This window comes from Lissotriton vulgaris, chromosome 11 (assembly GCF_964263255.1).
Source record: "Lissotriton vulgaris chromosome 11, aLisVul1.2, whole genome shotgun sequence".
NCBI lineage: Eukaryota > Metazoa > Chordata > Amphibia > Caudata > Salamandridae > Lissotriton > Lissotriton vulgaris.
The window spans coordinates 251,729,418-251,750,321 of record NC_141699.1 but is presented as its reverse complement, the minus strand read 5'-3'; the positions used below and the strand labels follow the sequence as shown (position 1 = coordinate 251,750,321).

The 20,904-nt window shown below is 44.0% G+C and overlaps 1 protein-coding gene across 1 annotated transcript in view; it reads right to left on the bottom strand.

The window, feature by feature from the left end:
- Positions 1 to 20,904, bottom strand: part of LOC147679584 (rab5 GDP/GTP exchange factor-like) — a 117,919-nt gene that overhangs the window by 95,031 nt on the left and 1,984 nt on the right. Inside the window, exon 2 of the mRNA XM_086943167.1 lies at positions 4,362 to 4,546. Within this exon, the coding sequence (XP_086799293.1) occupies positions 4,362 to 4,540 (179 nt within the window). The 5' untranslated portion in view covers positions 4,541 to 4,546. The remainder of the gene's footprint in view (positions 1 to 4,361; positions 4,547 to 20,904) is intronic.

Here is a 20,904-nt window from a genome sequence, read left to right as displayed (position 1 = left end):
AAACTGAGGTGCTGATCTTCGGAAAGGATCAGGATGTATGGTCAAGTGAGTGGTGGCCGCAATCCTTGGGAACCCGCCCGGTCACCTCTCATTCAGCTAGGAACCTTGGGGTTATGTTCGACACCTCGCTGGCAATGACCCTTCAGGTTAATAGAACAGTGGCTACTTGCTGGGGAATTCTTAAAATTCTCCGTCGAATAGTACATTATCTCTCCCCGCAAGCCAGGAAACAGACAGTGGTTGCACTTGTTGGTTCAAGATTGGACTACTGCAACTCACTGTATGCAGGGATTAACAAAGGACTAATACGACTGCAAACTGTTCAAAATGCGGCTGCAAGATTCGTCCTGGACACTCCCCGATCCTCCTCGGCAATACTAGCCAGAAAGAATCTACACTGGCTTCCTATAGAGCATCGTATTTCTTTCAAAATCATTTGTCTGGTACACAGCGCTCTTAAAACTGAAACATCAGTTGGGCTGGGTGCACTTCTATCCAGCTATGTCCCCAGCAGATGTCTGCGCTCACAGCAACAAAATCTTCTGGCTATCCCTAGGACCAAGAAGACCAGATGGGGAGGTAGAGCTTTTTCTACAGTCGCCCCCCGTCTCTGGAATGCACTCCCTCTGGAACTTAAGTCTCTATCTTCACTTTCCCTCTTCAAAAAGGCCCTGAAAACATGGTATTTTAAGAAAGCCTACCAGTAATCAGCTCCTGGGACAGATAATCTATCAATATTGAGCTAGGCGCCTTGATGCCCTTTGGGGCTTAGTCTGCGCTATATAAATTTTCCTTCATTTCAGAGCCACACACACAAAGCCACCCACACACACACACACATATACAGAGCCACCCACACAGAGCCATTCACATAGAGCCCCCTACACAGAGCTACCATCACAGACAGAGCCACCCACACCCAGAGCCCCACACACACCCAGAGCCCCACACACACCCAGAGCCCCACACACACAGGAGAGGAAGCACAGCGAGGGGGCAGGGAAGCAAGCACAGGCAGGGGACAGGGGAGCAAGCACAGCCAGGGGGCAGGGGAGCAAGCACAGCCAGGGGGCAGGGGAGCAAGCACAGCCAGGGGGCAGGGGAGCAAGCACAGCCAGGGGGCAGGGGAGCAAGCACAGCCAGGGGGCAGGGGAGCAAGCACAGCCAGGGGTCGTAACGCAGCACAAGCACTAACTATCATTACACCACCTTATCAAAAGAAAAAGGCAGCGAGGGGGGGGTGAGGAGCTCACACACATGCAACGAGGGGGGTGAGGAGCTCAGGCACACAAGCAACAAGGGGGGGGTGGAGGAGCTCACACACGCAGAAGCCACAAGGGGTGAGGGCGGTGAGGAGCTTACGCACACAAGCAACGAGGGGGGAGGGGGTGAGGAGCTCACACACACAAGCAACGAGGGGGGAGAGGGGGTTGAGGAGCTCACGCACGCAGAAGCCACGAGGGGGGGGGGGCGGTGAGGAGCTCGCGCACACAAGCAACAAGTGGGGGGGGAGGTGAGGAGCTCACGCACACAAGCAACGAAGAGGGGAGGGGGGTGAGGAGCTCATGCACAAAAGCAACGAGGGGGGAGGGGGGGAGGAGCTTATGCACACACAAGCAACGAGGGGGGAGGGGTTGAGGAGCTCACGCACACAAGCAACGAGGGGGGGAGGGGGGCGAGGAGCTCACGCACGCAGAAGCCACTTAAATGCAGCACTTTTAGTTTCTTATTCATCCAGAAGATGATTTTCATCTAAATGCTTAATATATGCCTTTCACTCTGAAGCTATGATAAAGGCTCAAATGCTGTTATGACAATACCAGCCCAGTTTGCTGAGCAATAATTTTCACTGCATGTCCCTGCATGCCTCCCGAGAGGTGCACCTCTACGGCACAAAACATGTCATCGTTTAGCAACAGCCTTACTAAGAGGCCTATAATTGTAGGAGCATGACCCTGCTCACTTGCCTGTGCCGATTTGAAGTGCGCAGTCAGAGAGCTTATGTTGTTGCACAAGTCTTCAGATTCCAGTGTTCCCAATCTGTCACCTTTCAGGCACACCGAGAGTAAATGCAGCATATGAGCCTTGAGGGATATCGTTAAACCTGCGCACTAAACAATCCCCCACATCCCCCCCCACAAAGGCATCTGGGAGAGTGTGCAGTCAAACGCCTGCCTGCCTGGGTAATCAATGTAATAGCCTCTCCCCGCAGAAGGAAAATTAAATTTCCTTGTGCTCAAGATGGGAAAACCGGATTGTGCAGTGCGAGCAGTAAAGTCGGCCTTAAATCAATTTGATCCAGGTGAAGTTGCTGCCCTGCGTGCGCCCGCGGAGCAGGGCTGTTTATTTATTTCCCACTCCGCACCGCTCCCTGCACATCTGGCACATTTAACGTGCCCATTCCCGGTGCTTGGGTGGCAGCATGTGTCCGTCAGTTTTACCACCACCCAGCGCAGGCACTGTGGGATCAAGAGCCGTAGACACAGGTAGCGCACACGTGCGCAGCGCCTGGAAGCAGCGCTGTCCTCACCTGTCTTTGTCCCGTACGTCGTCCAGGTGGGTCCCAAGGTTAGTTGGAACCTTTCCCCACACGTACCGGAGCATGTATAAAATCTCCATTCCCACCACCCTCAGCCGAACTGGAATAACTCCCAAGAGCAGCCGATAATGCTGAGCGGGACTCCAGAAAACTGCTTTCGGCCCGGGCGAGTTGCACCGCCATGGTTGAGGGGGGGCGCTTAGTGGGGCAAGTCTACCGTTGATCAGTTGGTAGAGCAGAGAATCTCCGATGTTGATGAAACAAAAGGAGACACGGACAGCGGGAAGGGGGGTGGGAAAGGAGACAGGACAGCGGCGGGGGGGGGGGGGGAGAGGAGACACGGACAGCGGGAGGGGGGGGCGGGAACGGGCACAATCAGAAGGCAACAAGCACTCACCTGGACTTCTTCTGGCGGCGGTCGTCCTGAAATGGCTGCCACTCATCACAGCGCCTACATTTGGCTGCAGATACCGAAAGCACATCACGCTGCCCCTGGCAGAGGCAGATGGAGCGGACTTCAAACAGGGGTGCAGGAGCACTAAAAACTGCATAAACGGGGGCAGAGGCTCGATGCTCACCTTCACTGCGGTATAACAAAATGGCGGCCGCAAGCTTCCGATTTTTTCGGTATCGGGGGCGTGGTTTTGCTGTTTTGAGTGACAGACAACGTCACTGTCTAAAGAACAGCAAAACTTACGCCCCCAAATCCGAAAAAGACGGAGCTTCTTTGGAGGGACGGCTCTCTCCTCCAATGGCTGGCCTCCGTTTAGGAAGCCAGCCAATGGAGGAGAGACAGGGCAGGGAGGCGGGTTCCAAAGCGCTACTAAGGGTCAGTAAATCTCCGACCCCAGACTGCGCAAGCGCAGCCTTTAGGTCCGAGACCTAAAAATGACACATGTAGCAGATACAATCAGAGCCTCCAGGCCCAGCTACCAAGGCAAGAATATATTAATTTAGAGTGTAATACAACAAACCCCACCCCCCTATTTATCTAGAGAGTAATACAACCCAAACCTCCTTCACACAGGTAGCTCCTGGACTATATCCAGGCCCACAAACAGCCATACAGAGGCTCACACACAGCCATACCCAGGCCCACACACAGCCATACCCAGGCCCACACACAGCCATACCCAGGCCCACACACAGCCATACCCAGGCCCACACACAGCCATACCCAGGCCCACACACAGCCATACCCAGGCCCACACACAGCCATACCCAGGCCCACACACAGCCATACCCAGGCCCACACACAGCCATTCCCAGGCCCACACACAGCCATTCCCAGGCCCACACACAGCCATTCCCAGGCCCACAAACACCCAAACCCAGGCCCACAAACAGCCAAAAACCAGCCTGCAGACAAGTCAGACCAGCCCTTCTGGCATACTGTTCTATACGCCAGTCCGGCCCAGTCTGTAAGCATGCCAGTGCCTTTATGTGGGTCTGTCAGTCTCTATCCATCTCATATCAAGTCAAGTAGGATGGTGTACAGTGTTCATGCTACCCTTGGACCACTTCAAACCGCTGATTGTTTAAATGAAGCAAAGAAGGAGAATTCAAGCCACAGAGGAGGCATGGGAGGGGTGAAGGGTGGGCTTGTGCTTCCTTATATCTCTCGTAAATTTGAAGCTGGATCATTAGTTTGATTGTGTATTGCCGTTTTGCTTTCAGGACTGTGTCGTTTTGCACAAATCCTTTTAAACGACTGAATATCTGGTCAATTTTATGTGTACTCATGGAAAATGAGTATACTATTGCAGTAAGCAAAAGTACTGCTATATCACCCCATCTTTTATTCATGGCACTGCTACATTACCCAGTCTTTTGATGGCGGTCTTGAAGGTCATGTTGCTGTTGCTGCTTACGACTTCGCTCACGCCAGCACTTGGAGCAGTAGCCATGCCATGCCGGGTTGCCGTAATATCCACAGCCATCCTTACAGAGTAAGTCGGATTGGTCGAAGTGGATTCCCCAGGCCTCCATGGCCTGACTCATCAGGAGCTGAAATAACATAGAAAGATGGAAATGAATCTTGTTTCCATAAACACATATCCCTTGTAATGAACAAAACTGCAAGTAGGTTTCTGTTTACTGCAATAAAATCAACCATCTGAAAAGAAAGCTTTTAACCAGAAAAAGTGTTTCTGTTTTAAAAGCAGATTTAAGAGAACTTATTCAAAGCACTTTCATAAAATAACCATGCAAGCTCAGAAACTGAACGTCAGGAGACATTTGCTGTGGCTGTCTCAATGTGTTCTTGTGTAAGGAAAAGGGGGCTCAGGGCTATAATAAAAACATAGAAATAGAGGGAATGATATATGGCTCTCAAAGTATCTAGAGCAAAGGAACATGAAATTGTAAAGGCACAACCCTGAAAATTTGAGAAGCTACAACTAAAAGAAAGTTGTACACAAGTGACTAGGTAGACCTGGGAGACCTAAAACCAAATTGACATATTCTTGAACTATGACATACTGGGAGGATTCCGAATGGAAGGAAAATGTACCCCAAAGACTAGTTGAGGTTGAAGGATTTAACACTGAAGGACGACTTAGAAAATCCTAAACAATGAAAAGATCTTCTCCCAAAGATCAGGGAGAGCAGCACCGTGTAAAACTGAGTAAAATTTGTTGTCTAAAATCAAAAGAAAGAGTAAGGGCCTACAAATAAAAGACAAACAAATCCTGAATGTAAGACATATTGTTATGGTAAGAGTGAATGGAGGACACAAAATAGAAAGGACATTGTTTACTAAATGCTAAGGAAATCCGTAAACCGAATACTAAAACTCAGGCATATAAAGGCCATCAAGAGTCAGAGCAATTCAAATTGAGAGAAAGATGTATATTCAATATCAGGTAGAGTAGAGGATCCAAAAGTAAAAGCAGTAGCGGCTGCTACCGGACGGAGGTGGTGAGCAGCTAATTAACAAGCAGCAAGAAGCACCAGGAACACAGGCTGAGCCAATCACAAAGCTGCAATACAGCATTGGGATTGGTCTGAGCGCTGTGGACACTGGAACAGGGAGTCTGTACATGTTACTGACCACGCTGTGTGATGCAGCCTGGTAGGAACATGCAAAGTGCACATGAACTGTTTAGTTGGCTCAAGAGGGCTGGCCAAACAGTTCATGCGCACTTTGGGAGTGCACACCACTATTCGCCTGCTCTGGCCAGCCCCGCCCCACACAGGCCACTGAATGCATGCTATAGGAAAAATAAAATGCAATGACAGTCCGTGGTTATTTTATTTTTCCTTTTTGTGCAGTGGGGCAATGCTCCTCCGCCTTAGTGCAGGAGCTGCCACTGAGTAAAAGCAATGTACTTAATAAAAAGAAGAGAAAACAGGAGTTAAAGGTGTACTCCAAAGACTCCAGAAACCAATAACTACAATTATTATATTATTATTATGTTTCTTATATAGCGCCTGAATCGACCCCCGAAGGGGTATCTCCGCGCTTGCCTTGGGAACCCGTCCTGGCTTTTCCCTGTGAGATAGCCCCAACAGGGCATCCCCAAGGTGAGAGCCAGGCATCCCGCCGCGGGGGGGCCGCTGTGGAGATTAAGCAAGCTTAATGCCCAGAGTTGCAGAGTGTGAACCCATGATTAGGTCTGGCACCGAAGCGAGAATTATCGAGTCCATGGACATTTGAGCTCAAGACCCTGCCGCGTCGGGAATTGAACCCTGGTCCCGGATCTGACCTCTGCTTCAGGGTCTGCCTGCTCTAACCAGTGAGCCACACTTCTCCACGAAAGGTGTATCCCAAAGGCCAAGTAAGGGGGTGGGATCTAAGTCTAAAAGAAGACATACCTTAGTGAGAAACAAGTGGACAGGGAACAAATGAATGTAAGAAAGATTGATTACGAAAGCAGACATCTCTGGAACAGATAAAACTAAAAAAAGGGAGCTAAAGATGAGGTGGGGCGAATGCCCTAAAACTCAGAGGAAGAAAGGTATATTTAAAAACACAGCTAAAGCAAGAAGATCCCAACTGTCTGCTTTTTATATTTCTTTTTATTAAACAGTTCGACCAAAACACATCAGTTGATTACAAGTAGGCGACTTCATCGTTCCTCAGTGACATTGCATACATTACAAAATACATTACATTTATCATTTTGAGCAGATCAAGGGGTTTCAAGAGTCTCAGTGTCAATCTGCCGACCAGGTGGGAAACAAACATCACCTCTGTAACGGTTCCAAGCGCCCCATACCTTATTCTATTTCCCAGAACATCCTCTAGCTATGAAGACTGATTTTTCCCTGTATATGCACCAGTCTAGGTCCTGCTTCCACTTCCTCAATTGAGGAGGCTGACTAGTGCCCCACTGCTGTGCGATGTTTCGTTTTGCTATCATATACGTCAACGTTGCCCATTGCGTGGTGTATGCATTGAGATCTGTGGCCTCCCAGACATTCAGTATGCATCTCAGAGCCTCTGGCTGCATATCAACCCCCAATACCGCCCGCACTGGATGTACCTCCAATATAGTTGTATCTGTTGACAGTTTCACAGTATATGGATGAATGTTCCCTGTTCCCCACACCCCCTTCTGCACTCCCAGCTTTCTGTCTGTCCCATAAAAACCAGGCAGGGTCATGTTACATAGGTCCTATGCAATATTTTAAGCTGCTTTTATCTCAGCCTGGCCTGGATTGCAACTACTCGTGGGGAAGAGATCGCTTCCTGCCAGTCCTCGTCATCAAGCTCTAAGCCATCATTCCATTTTCTTTTAAGGGTCCGTAATGGATCTTCCATGTTGTTGATCAATTTCCTACTGCTGGCATTATTAAATCCTGAAAGAGCTAGATGACCTAAACCTGAATAGGCTTTAATTCACAAAGACCAAATAAGCACAAGGATATAAACTAGAAAGCAAAGATCAAAGAAAGGGGAAGGAAGGTCATTAAATGAGGACCAAAGGGAAATATACTGCATTTGCCACGGAGAACAGCAGTTTCTAAACACAAGCATTTTCTATGCCAAAAGGTCTGGCTTTAGAGTAATTTTATATGGTCATGTGAAGCATAATAAGCAAATAGCATGGGGATAAGTGTGTGTGTGTGGAAGCAGTGAACTGTAGAAAAAAAATTGGTGTAGGTTAAAAGGTTAGATGACAGGTGCACTGTCAACTCAGACCTAACAATCCATGTGGGTTAATGACAGCACTCCTGCCATCTCTGCTGTGGCCAAAGAAATAAACAACAAATTATCTAGCTATCTAGATAATTTAAAAGCATTCCAATGTCATATGTGCGCCCCTGAAAGTTCAAACATAGGCAGCTGGAAAAATTAAATGATTACAATGCATGGAGGACATGCTCTTTGGTGGAAGCACACAAGTAATGCCCAATCAAAACATACTCTTGGCTCCCAACATGTGGGAAGGAGTCAAAGCTCATCTCTAGTAATGTTCACGTAATTGTGTGGAGACAGCCGCACAGTCAAGACAGACCATAAAAAGGCAGACATGTCCGCAAAGAGCACCATGGCATAAACTAAAAGCGATTAGTGATTTACGTGTGAAAGGAAGAGAAAAACACAAGCAAGAGAAGGATCACCTACATCTGGAAGGTATCTCTACTCTAAAGTGCAAGGCAGCAGAGGAATATAAAGCTGAAAGGAGCGAGAGCGCGAGAGTGGGAGAGCTCGAGAGCGAGCGATAGTGTGTTTCCTACCCAATGGCCACCAGAATTTTCTTTTTCCTGCTTTGGACCAACAAATACACCATGGAAGTTCTGGTCAGGAAAATAGCAAAAGTTGTTTACATGCACTGTGAGAAAATGCCCAGCATGTTATGACCATTCCTTTTAAAATATTCGAGGGCAGACTACACTTTAGAGATCTGCCTTCAGAGAATGAAAATAATGCGAACCAGTAGGACATGCCACGACGGAAATGTAGACTGACCGTTAACGGAAGCTAGAGATTTTTCATTGAAAAAAAGCTGCTACCCAGGTGGCCAGCTTTAGATTTGGCAGGATGGTGCCGTTTTCCGATTAACTTTGTTTTCATCCTAATTTTATGAATCACATAAAAAGAATCAGAACATAACTGAAAATGCTAAAGTACAAGTAACAACTTACAAGCACTTCAAAAAGATAAAGGGGAAAATGGAGTCATGAATCTGAAAACAGACTATGAATCTCTCGTAACTTTATTTGAAAGTAAGCATCCACGTACGGAAAAATGACAATGTCCGTTTTTATTATTTTGTCTAATGTTTGATACAGAACAGACCTAGTTCTAGGATGCAGAGGAAAGCTTACAAGTGATGAATTTCATTGAAGGAGATACATCTCAGACATGAGGTATTATTGTACGTGGTACGAGACAGGATAACAAATCCCGGATGTGCTGGGCAACAGTGGATGTCAACATGTATTGTGGGCAATACTGGGCAGCACACTGTAGTTTTTTTTTGTTTTGAACATATTTACATTACACACATTAACAATTTGATACACAGGGAGATACAGTGATATCATCCCAACTATAGATTTTTTGTGGGTAAACGGTCCAAAATAGAATTCGAAATAAAATTGTTCCAACACTTCAATAGGCAACTGCATCTGTTTTTGCACTCTGAGGCCAATATGGTATTACAGCAGAGACAGAAGCGGTTTGAGGAGTCCCTTCTGTAAAACATATAGCGTGGATTTAGAGCTAGAGTCTAAGCAACATAAAACGATTGTGCCCATGTTTACATGGGGCCCTAGCTCCATGCAAATGAGATCAAGCTTCTGCCTGAATGTTGCACATGGACAAAGTGGCCTTGGCGATAGTTTGCACAGATAGCTTACCTAGAACTGCCTCCCATCACATAGGATGCAGGTGTAGGGTGTCTGCAGGAATAGAAACAGTGTGGTGGGCGAACCATTATCTACCTTTATCTGTTCTATTCTGTCTACAGCGTGTACTGTTGTCGTCAAGTTAGAGCATACGTTGAAGATAGTCTTTTGGTTTTGTAAAAGACACACTCCTCCAGTCTCTGCCAAACGTACCTAACACAAGGGCAAGCAGGCACATATCAGAGCACGCCATCTGCAATGCAGTGAAAATTCACCATGTTCCAAAGTTAGCTGCTAGACCACATCCCATCCCACTCATTGTAAACTGGATGCTTAGATTGTGAAGGTGTGCTGGCTACTAGAACTTGTTTTGGTTACAATGAGTTGCCACCTTTCGTTCCCTTGACTAAATGGGGCTATTCATTCTGCATTGGATTGGGATAAATATTTGGGATGTCCATGGAAAGCGGTCCTACATTCAGGGTCTCACTTGGAACCAACAGCAGCATGGCACAGATGCTCGAACCAGTCTTGCTCACTTCAACTCCTTGTGCTCTATCTCTTTCCATCTATCCATTGTCACTTTCTCTGCTGTCTTTTCTCTTTTTTTCCCTTTCTGATCGCGTTCTCTCACCTAACCCCCCTCTTTCTTCTCTCTCGAAGTCTTCCAGTTCCTTCTGCAATTAATCCCAGGCAAAGTTGGCAGAGGCACCAGGAGCGCCTCAGGTCCTTCAAATGGCCACCAAGGGCTCCAGCTCACTGGGAATGTCCTGTAAAATAAAAGGTTTGTCCAGCGCCACCTACATTAGAACATCAAAGGAAAGCGTTACTGCTACTCAGTAAGAATACTCTCTGCATCAGAGCTACAATCATGCACAGGCTTGGCTTCAAAAACGAATTCTTCCTCATGCATATTGTAGTTCAGAGTTGCAGTTCTCATTGCAGCTGACTGAAAGAATCAAAACGCACGCTAAAGACGTTCTAGCTTATTTTACACTATTCAGTTCGAGTCACTACATTTACTTCGTTCATTCTCCTTATATTTAAGGGGATTATAAGAAATCAGACTACGAGCTGTATAATGAGTCTTAGTACCAAGAATTATTGACTAATTATGCAAGAGGTCTGTGAAGGCAAAGGGACTGCATCCGCTTATGACGAGTGTTTTTACCCTCAAGATCTTTCCCAGCTAAAGGCATAACTCGTGCACATCTTACGCAAACACTTCTTTAGAAGTTCAGCATGCACCTTCAAAGCAGCAAATCAGCTTCCTTGATACTTAAGAAACTTCTCATTTGGCATTTGCCCCAGTTTATAAGGCAATCTGCCTACTGGACAATATCATAACTACATTTTCTACTAGAGTCTAACCACCAACGCAATGTATCACTCCTAGCGCAGTTCCTGCCTCTATCATTGTGTTCCTTAATGAATACAAATCATGATTGGTTAGTAGAAAACACATCGGTAGGCTTGCACAGCACTAGAACACAAATAAGGACTGCATTAAAAAAGTATTGAAGTTGCAAAAAATAATACATGCCACAAGTTATTGCATTTATATAACAGTAAAAGAGATCCGGTATAGTGAACTGGTGTCAAATGTAAATCAAGAGTAGTAAATGCAGTCCTTATTTAATTTGATTTGGATATCCTGCGAAGTGCTAAAGATGGGTATGGGAAGGAGATCCCGACTTTTACAAGAAGGTCAGCAGAGATGAAGTATTGACCATGTAATTGTTTCAGCTAACATTGTGAATGTTTGTACGACCCCACAGATTGTTGAATTGTCTATGAGCGATCACAACCCAATCATAATGGGACTGCATCTTTGGGGGGATAAGATTGCTGAAGTGTGTACTGTTGTAAATAATATTGTCCCGACTCGCTCGAATGGTTTTAGAATTAAATGGGTGGGAGCTAATTCAGCTGAACTTTCTAAAAAAATTGTACAGGCCTGTAGCAATGAAATATCGGATAGTTTAACGGTCAGGACGGTCAGGACTGAATCAACTGTGATCCTGGACATTTTTATAAAGAATAATGAACGTATTTCCAATCTTTTTACTGTAGCCTCATCTAAGAAACTAAAACAGGCAAGGGGTTGGTTTGACCACTCCTGTACGGTCTCTCTGAACAATTTAAAAGTAGCACTATCGAATAAACCAAGGGATAGTGTAGTAGTTCATGGTCTCACAGCTGAATATAACTCCAACCTAAAAAGACGAAAGAAGGAGCTACAACATGAGGCATAGGACAACCTTAACCTTGCGGCAGCAACCTCTAATAATAAACTGTTTTGGGACACGGTGAACAGTAAATTTCTTAATAATGAAACAACCCCAGAACTTATGGCTCATGTGAGCAGTGAAGAATGGGTGGACCACTTTTTTAACATTTTCAACATTTTTAACCCAAGCGAAATCCCCTCGATAGAACTATCTAACCCAAATAAGTGGCCTATAATTGAGTTAGATATTACTTTGGATGAAGTAATGACAGGCATAAGTAACAGCAAGAGGGGGAAAGCACCAGGTGCTGATGGTGTCCCCATAGATGTATATAAAACGATTCCAGAATTATGGGGGCCCATTCTTACTAGGGTTTTTAACGCGGTAGCGATGGAGGGCTGTCACTCCTCATGGGGGGAAATCGGTTATCATCCCTATTTATAAAAAGGGAGGGAAAATCGGAAGCAAAAAATTATCGACCCATCTATTTATAAAAAGGGAAGCAAAAAATTATCGACCCATCTCCTTATTAGACTCCTCTATCGAAATAATGAGTAGAGTTCTATTGATAAGATTAGAGGAGTGGGTTTCGGATAACAATATCTTAGCACAATCACAGTATGGTTTTAGAAAAGGCTTAGGTACCTTAGAACAGAGTATTCATTTGGAGCTTTTAATAGGAAAATATACTAAAGCCAAACAGGGCCGGCTGTTTTTATGCTTTGTAGATTTAAGTAGTGCTTTTGATTTGGTGAATCATGGTGTTTTATGGCCAGTTCTAATCAACCTTGATGCATCTAAACCTATTATTTATTTTTTAGCGAGGCTGTATGAACATTTATCAACAAAAGTACGGTACGGCCATTTGGGAGAATGCACCCCCAATTTTACAGTAAAGCGTGGCATTAGCCAAGGTTGCGTGTTGGCCCCATTGCTTTTTACTTTATTTATTAATGACGTGGATGCGGCCCTCAAAACGATCCAGGCGGAGTCCCCATTGGTTGAGGGCAAGGAGGCACCAGTTCTGCTCTATGCAGACGATGCCGTGCTGCTATCAAGAACACCGGTGGGCCTCCAGAAGTTAATTGATGGGTTTGCCGCCTTTATCAACGAGAGGCTGCTGTTGATAAACAAGACCAAAATCTTTACAATGGTGTGTGGCCCTAAATTTAAAAGCCTGAAACCATTCTCCGTCGAGGTTAACAAGATACAGAATACCTAGGTATTTCCTTTTCGTCAGACGGGGAATGGAATTATGAGAGGTCAAACTCAGAAAGAGTATAAACGGTGTTTTTAAATTTGCTTTTAATTTTAGGGGAACAGCGGATTAAAGACATGATTAACATTTATAAAGCCAGATGCACATCGGTCGCACTTTATGGGGCGGGTATTTGGGGCCACCAACCTTGTGCTAATCTACAATCGGAAGAGAATATTTTTTTAAAGAAGCTCTTATGTCTCCCAGCCTCAGCATCCACGGAACTTATACACAGCGAAGTTGGTCTTAATTATTTGACGGACTTAATTTCCATGAGACCACTGCAGCTTTGGAGACTAAATATGGTCTAAGGAGGAAACCTCTTTTACAAAGGCCATTATTAATGATTGTCTGAGATTGGACAACGGTACAAAGATACCCTGGCTTAGCTATTTAATTAAATCCTACGGTGACATATTTGACAGATCGATTTTGGGAAACCTTAACAATTTACCACCACTGTCTAAACAGGAGCTGAAAAGAGCTTTTTTATCCCATAGGATTGAAAAGAGGAAGGTAATAGTTAAGAAACAGAATACGTATCAGTTTTACCATATGTACACTGATACGTCTGGTTTTCAAGGGTACCTTTCCTTTCTTACGAGATCTTCCCACCAATTTGTCCTGATCAGAATGAGGCTAGGTTTAGTGCACCATTTGGTTGCGTTCCCAATAATGAAAAAGCATCCGTCCTCCCCATGTCCCTGTGATGGGACTTCAAAGCAGAGTACAATGCACTTCCTACTTTTATGTGACTTGTTTTTGCCTTTTAGAATTGCGTTTCTCAAACCACTTTAAAAAAAATATGGGGTCAAAACTGTAAAAGCTGCTATGTCACTATTACTTTCCATGGAAGAACCGGGGATGTTTCTTTGCTGCTACATTTATCCTCGGCTCAATCAAGGCCAGAAAGAGTATGGTGTTTTAATGTATTTCTTTTACTTTTTTAAAATTGTTATGAAGCCAGAGGTGGACAGGATGGCCAATGCACTTTATATCGTATATATTATTCAGTTTCCAATTATGTAATTATATCACAGCAAAATTAGAGACCTATTATACTGGGATTGTGCCTGTTTTTATTAGCTTTTATCTGTTAATAGTGTAAACTTATAATGTATTTACTGTTCTAAATGACATGTCTACTGTCCCTAACAGCTGATAATGTCAACTTGTTTACATGAGGCGATGAATTATGCCACACCTTTGCACTTTCACTCCAACTGTTTTTAACTATGGTACCCAGTAAGAGCAGTACTACAATGTACGCACTCTCGTATGAATCTGGATGCACATGTTCCCATTTTGATAATGAACTGTTATTTAGTCTGTTATGTATGGTTTGTGTGCTTTTATGGTTGTTTGTTTCAACCGAATAAAGCTAATTTTGAATTGAATTGAAATCATGAGTAATTACCACAGTAATTCCTAGTCAGATTCCCCCATCAATTTCTAATTTTGCCCTGAAGTGAGAGCAGGAGCGCAACTTTGGAAGTAACATTAACTTGCAATCTATCTGATGTGCACAATTTGGGAATCACCCCAGAGTTTCAAGTCTCCAGGTACTTGACTGTATGCTGAAATGTGAGCAGCACAAAGTTACTGTACAATAGCCTTGTAACTCATCTTTGTTCTACTTCTCTTTGAAACATACTACCGTGCATACTGCAGATTATACTACAGTACAAATATATTAAGAATTATGGCCACAGACAGTTGAAATTCAGTCATAGCCTTTCTCAGATACTGGACACCACTTCAATTGCAGAGAATTGGGCTCACCACATACTCAACATGCTGGAGATGTTTGCAGGCCAATGTGACCTACTCTTTATGCTATGGTTGTGTCCCGATCTACACCAATTCTGCATAGCAGTACGAGTAATAGTATCTATTTCCACTGACTTCTAGACAGTGCCTTTCGATAGACTGGCCATTTTGCAGGACACTTCTGGCTCACATATCCTAGCATCACCAACGATGGCTCTTGGTAGCACCAGCCACAGCCAATGCATGGATCCTTAAATATTGGCACTCGCCCAACATACCGGGAATGAATGCCTGGTTCAAATTTATAGAATGCCTCCCCCATGAACAAATTATATACAGGCTACAACACCAACAGAGCATATTCATTGACATACAGGAACTATTCCAATGACTTAAGGAAAGGCATCGACCATGACAAAGGGAGAAATCAGAACAACTATGTACGATTTATTTTGAAGAAGGGCTCTAAGCGATCGACTGGGTGGGACTTGCCTCGCTAGAAACCGGGGGATAATGCTACAAGTAAGTGCACTGAATAGTAAATTATTTGGGATGCCCTGGGTTATGTATGACAGATGCTGTCTTGTTCGATTAGGTCTCTACTTTACTTGCGTTCTTCGACTCAGCAACTCAACTCTTTATCTCACACCCAGACCTCAAATGATTTTCTGTGCTGATGCGATGACAAATATTTGTAGGTTTGGAATTCTGTTTTTAATGCTCTTAAAAAGCAATAAATAATAGGGCACGAGTAGACAGCTATGCCACTGTTGGTAGCTGACTCTGGGTCATGTTGCAAAACCTAGCAGTTAGTTAAAAGACTGAGGCCTTTACAGTGAAGGTGCGCTTTGGGAGACGACACTAAAAAGAAATTTGCAGTAAGGTTACAATACTAAAACATTAAACAGGTGATGCCTTGTGCTCGGTCAGGAGTCCCCAAGAAACATCCAGATTGTGGTTTTAGTCCACATCAGCCAGAGGTTTAAACCCCAACTTAATAGAGAATCTATGAACTGAACAAAAATATACAAAGGAACGGGTGTTTTGCTGCTAGAAATACAAACACATTGAGGCTCCGTTATAGTAACTGCATGAATTTAAACCCTGAACCCAACTTAAAGGCACTAACCCCATTAGGAAATACACTGGAGACTAGGGAGAATACATTTTGAGGTGACTCAGTGAAGCAATACCCATTCAGTATAGTTAAAAAAGATATAGACGGGGGTAAGTGTGGTGTGGTAGGTTATGGGTAGAAGTAGGACATGGTATGAAACAGTCCTTTAAGCTCTCTTGATCAGGGCACAATTTAGGGGCTGACACACTGGTTTAAGGCAGTGACAGATTTAATCTATTCTGTAGCTTGAGACAGCAAGTGATGGGCTCATAAATGGATTGCAACACACACACTGGGAATTAATACTGAAGTATAGCATATGTATTACTATGGTCATTGGGTATCCACTAGTGGCTCAGAATAGGTGTCCGTGGTTTATCATGATTGGGCCAATTACTGAGCAGGTGTTAAAAGTCGAGGTAACCATAGAAAACGTGTACAAGGCCAATCTATTCAGATGCACAGGTAATAAATCCTGGGACGTAAAGGGCCAGGTCAGAGTGTCTTTCCACCATCCCCAGGACTCTGGTCTACCTTCCCCCTTAATGGTAAGTTCTGCAAGGATGACCTGGTACTGGTATGGAGGGAGTACCAAGTTCCCAATGGAATCAATAGAAAATAAGGCAATTCATGTTACTGTGTATCAACATCAATATCTTTAAACTGATATTACCTTAACAGCAACCCAGGCCCGGCCAGTGTTTGCAAGTCATTTCAACTGTGTTCAAACCATGAATATTAAAATATTTTGCCAATGCAGTTTATCATAAGCTCCGCAAGAATCGGCTCTGAGCCTGACCATTTTTAACTCAAACATGATCTCTCTAACCAGCATCATCTGCTCTCCTCACACCAATGTCCTCTCCTTCGCCAACAACATGCAACTCGTCCTCTCCCTCGCAGATAAGTCGCCAAGTACCCGGATCAAGTTCAATGGCCCCATAGATTAAATCCCCCACTGGATAAAGACCATCTGGTGAAGCTGAAAACTGACAAGGCCAAAATGTTGTGCTTTGGGAAGAGCAGTTTACTGTGGGACTGCACCTGGTGGCCAACAGAGCTAGGACCAACAACCACCACCAACGCCCAAAATCTTGGGATCCCCATCAACCGCAAACTCAACATGACCAATCAAGTCAATGCTGTCACGGCCTCAGGCTTCCATACCCTGAACATGCTGAGGAAGGTTTTCAAATGACTCCTAATCTGCACCCGAAACACCATCAAACACACCCTGGTCACAAACAAGCAGGACTACAGGTACACTATGCCAGGATCAACAAAATCTCTCCAGAAGGCTTCAGACCATTCAGAACTCTGTGACTAGAATCACTCAACCTCCCATGCCTCACTCACATCACCAGGTGCCAAAGTGTTCGCATTTCCTGGTCAGACAACGCAAGAGCGAGCGTGAATGAAACACACGCCTTTGTGAACAACGCGGAGGAACTTAACCTGGGTCCCCGCCATTGACTAAAACTTCACACAGAGAACGACAAGGAGAAAACGGCATGGCGACCGACGTTCTCCGTTCTACCTTCTAACAATAGGTATCATCGGAATTATACTGACCACGAGAGTATCTAGACACAGCCTTACCGTCATAACAGACAGAATTGATCTTCTGTTATATTGAATTTCTGCGGCTCACAGCCCCTCGTGAACAATTGGACCACGAGACCGTACCGCCTTTTCATGAAGATCAACTACAATGAAAGAGCCCTGAGGAGAATCTGCGATTTTTTACAGATTCGAAACGCGCCGGCAAACGGCAGACAGGCACTATAAAATATCTGCCTCTGAAGGGATTATTCATTATCTCTGAATTGATTGCTAAACAAAAAATTCAATTCTTGTTGCCATTCTTTCACCTTGTGGGTTTTATAGTGGTTTGAAACTTCGCAAAGAGTAATTATTTGTGGACATAATCGCTATATTCTTTTGTAAAAGAAGTTTGTGCATAATTGTTTGTTTACTTGTAAATATGTCAATTGTATAGTAGTTGTAAATATGTGTCATTGTGTTTTGTAAAGGTTTTTGTAAAGTGTTCTTCTCGCCTTTGAAATAGGTAAATACTACCAAAATAAGTTCAAAAGGGTTAAATAAAATTACCCTCACAAACAATTGACTCATTTTTGTTTGTAGTCTCAAAATGTTCAGAGACTAAACGATTGAGAGGGCTAGCAACTTCCTTTCTTGCTCACTCACATCACAGCACACCAAAAGGAGCTCCACTGGCTTCTCAAACACAAAGGAACACAATTAAGAATCGAATAGAAAACTATGTCTGGTGGTCGAGCCTTCTCCTACATCGCTCTTAAAGTGTAGTACGACCTGTTGCTACAGATAAGACTCTTTGTCACTTCTTGAATTCCACAAGTTTCTGAAGACTTGGCTTTCTGTCTAGTACCTCTAGACCTTAGGTTTGGCTAGACTCACATGCTCAGTACCAGGATACAATCCTGGTTACCAGTGTGCTCTACGAATCTGTATAACATAACATGTACACTACTGACTTTAACCAACTGTAATATCACCTATGTAATATATGTTATGAAATACCTATGAAATTGCCTTACACAGGGCTCACTACACAAAAGGTGAGACTGAGAATTTCGCCGCTTAAAAGCAGTGCAAGCTGTGGGATTGAAAATGCTTTTTGGTACAACAGACAATGACCTTACGTAGAAAATAATTGAAAAGGTTAAACTTTGATTGAGGTGGTGACATGTACAGCATACTCTACTCAGTAAACACTGTTGGACTCTCAACATGCACACAGTCAACTAGGTTTTTAACAAATCCTTCGAGTAGTAGTCACTGACCCACATAGTTTCTAGTGTTCACACACCTCAGGCATTGAGGTCACTTTCAAAGCATCACAACCCTTGGTTCTATGTGCTTCTCATTGCTTGACAAAAACATTCATTTTATGTATTTTACAAGTAAAACCAGTTCTATTAGTGTCTTTGCCATGTATTACTTGTATATACGTACACTTGCATGCCAGTTTTACTTACATTCCACCTGCATTACAATCCTATCATTATAGCCTTATACCCACTGCTGACGGATATACCCGTTTTTAAAGGCCCTGAACCCAATGTATAGGGCTGAGCTGCAGGCAAGTGCCTATAAAGAGGGCGAGGGCTTTTAACATCCGGTATAGCCTAAGGCAGAAGGAATATAAGGCTATTAGAACATTCTACCCACTGAGGGTAGATCACTAAAAATGAAGAAACAGAAAGAGTAAAATTGGAATGTTGGAGCAGAAGGCTCACACCAGCCCTTATAAGCCCTAAGCCACTTCATAATCAATATGTAAATAAAGCTGTTTAACAGCTGGTATTAATGATCGTTCAACCTTATTGTTCAACTACAATTTCTGTTAATTTTATAACACCCCATATACTTTTTTTTTATTATTCTCAGTGAGGTGTATATTTTGTTTTTGGTATGTTTTCTATTGTTTATTTTAGTTCCTGCTGACATGTCAGTGTGTTAAGTATAGCTCTTTTCGGGAATTCTTAGCCCTATGTTACTGATTGGCTTTTAAATTGCATTTTCACTCCGGCCATTCTTTTTAAGGACCTTGCATCTGGGTTTATTCCGGTTATATATTAAAGCAAGGTTGCATGCTGTATCCACAAAAATACTTCTACCTGTGTATCATAACATTTGCAGACGACGTACTGGTTGATTTATCCTCGTTTGATAACTCCAATTTCTGAAGGTGGTTCAAAACTGTATTTCACTGAAATGTACAAATACAGACCTGGACAAATTAAAGATATGATTTTGTTGCCATGAGTTCTCCAATGTTATCACGCATAGCTGCAGCTAATATATTATCCAATTACACCCCGCGGCTGTTTGCAGAAAAACAAAGATGACTTATGCCGTCATTGGATTAACCCCCCCCAATATGTTGGCCTGTAACAATTATTACATATTAGTAGTTTTTCCTAAATCAGAGTGGTGACAATATATTAGCGACCTACCCTCATGGCTTTGTCCGATTAATGACTTAAGGAGCTGAAACAGCAATGAATTAACAATAAAAGCTTACCAAACTAGCAAGACAACTGTCGGTCTTTCGTGAAAACTGTAGTTTAATTACACCTTGAATATTTTATTTTATCACTCGCCTAAGCACAGATCACTGCACTAATCACGCATTTGTATTGAATGTTCGTTTTTTGTCACAAATCTTTGAATCTCAGGCAATTCTCTTCATGCCTTATGAAAACTTCTTTAAATATAATATTCAACTGTTCCCCTTTATTCCTACTGTCTGCACATAAATTGTGTAGTTATTGATGTTACACAGATATGACTTTGCTTATTTTTTATTGATTGGCTCATGCTTCGACTTGGTCCCCCGCAGAAAACTCTGGGAGGTGTTGGCCAAACTGGGGGTCCCTAGGGGCTTGCTGGAGATGATTATTCGCCTCCATACTGCCAACTTTGCGCAGGTGAGGTGTGGTAAGGAGGGGGCGTTGTCGAACCGGTTCCCCGTTGACAGGCTCGCACTGACCCTGTTCTGCCTCTACGTCAACTGGGTAATCCCCCACCTCAATGGGGTTGCCAACTCTGACGCTCCCAAGTTGGCAGGCAGCAGGGTGCCGGCGATTATGTTCGCTGACGACACCCTGCTGTTTTGAAAGTCCCCAATGGGGATACAGCGCATTCTAAATGGCTTTGTGGATTTCTGTGGGGATCACGTTTAGAAATCAACACCCTAAAGACCAAATTTATGTTTTTTAATCCCCCACCAAAACTACGATTTACCCCTACCATCGGCCAGAGCAGACTTGAAAGGGTTCGCACCTTTGAGTACCTTGGAGTCATGTTAAATGTGAATATGACCTGGTGCACACATCAAGAGAAAGCACTACTTACATTGGCCCAGTACTCTGGAGGGGTCATGAGGCTCATGGGAAAAAACAGGTCACCCATCAAACCCGTCGGCCCACCCCTCCAGATTTATAGGGCACAGGCAAGGGGGGCCGCCATGTATGGTTGTGAGTTATGGGGTCATGTAGCTTCTCCAGAACTTGTGAGAGAGGAGAACAAGTTTATTAGACTGGTGGTACGACTTCCGCCCAGCACGCCCCTTGTTCCACTAAGGTTAGATTTAGGGTTGCGACCTCTAAGTGAAGAACTGGCACTGCGTCCCTTGGTTTATTGG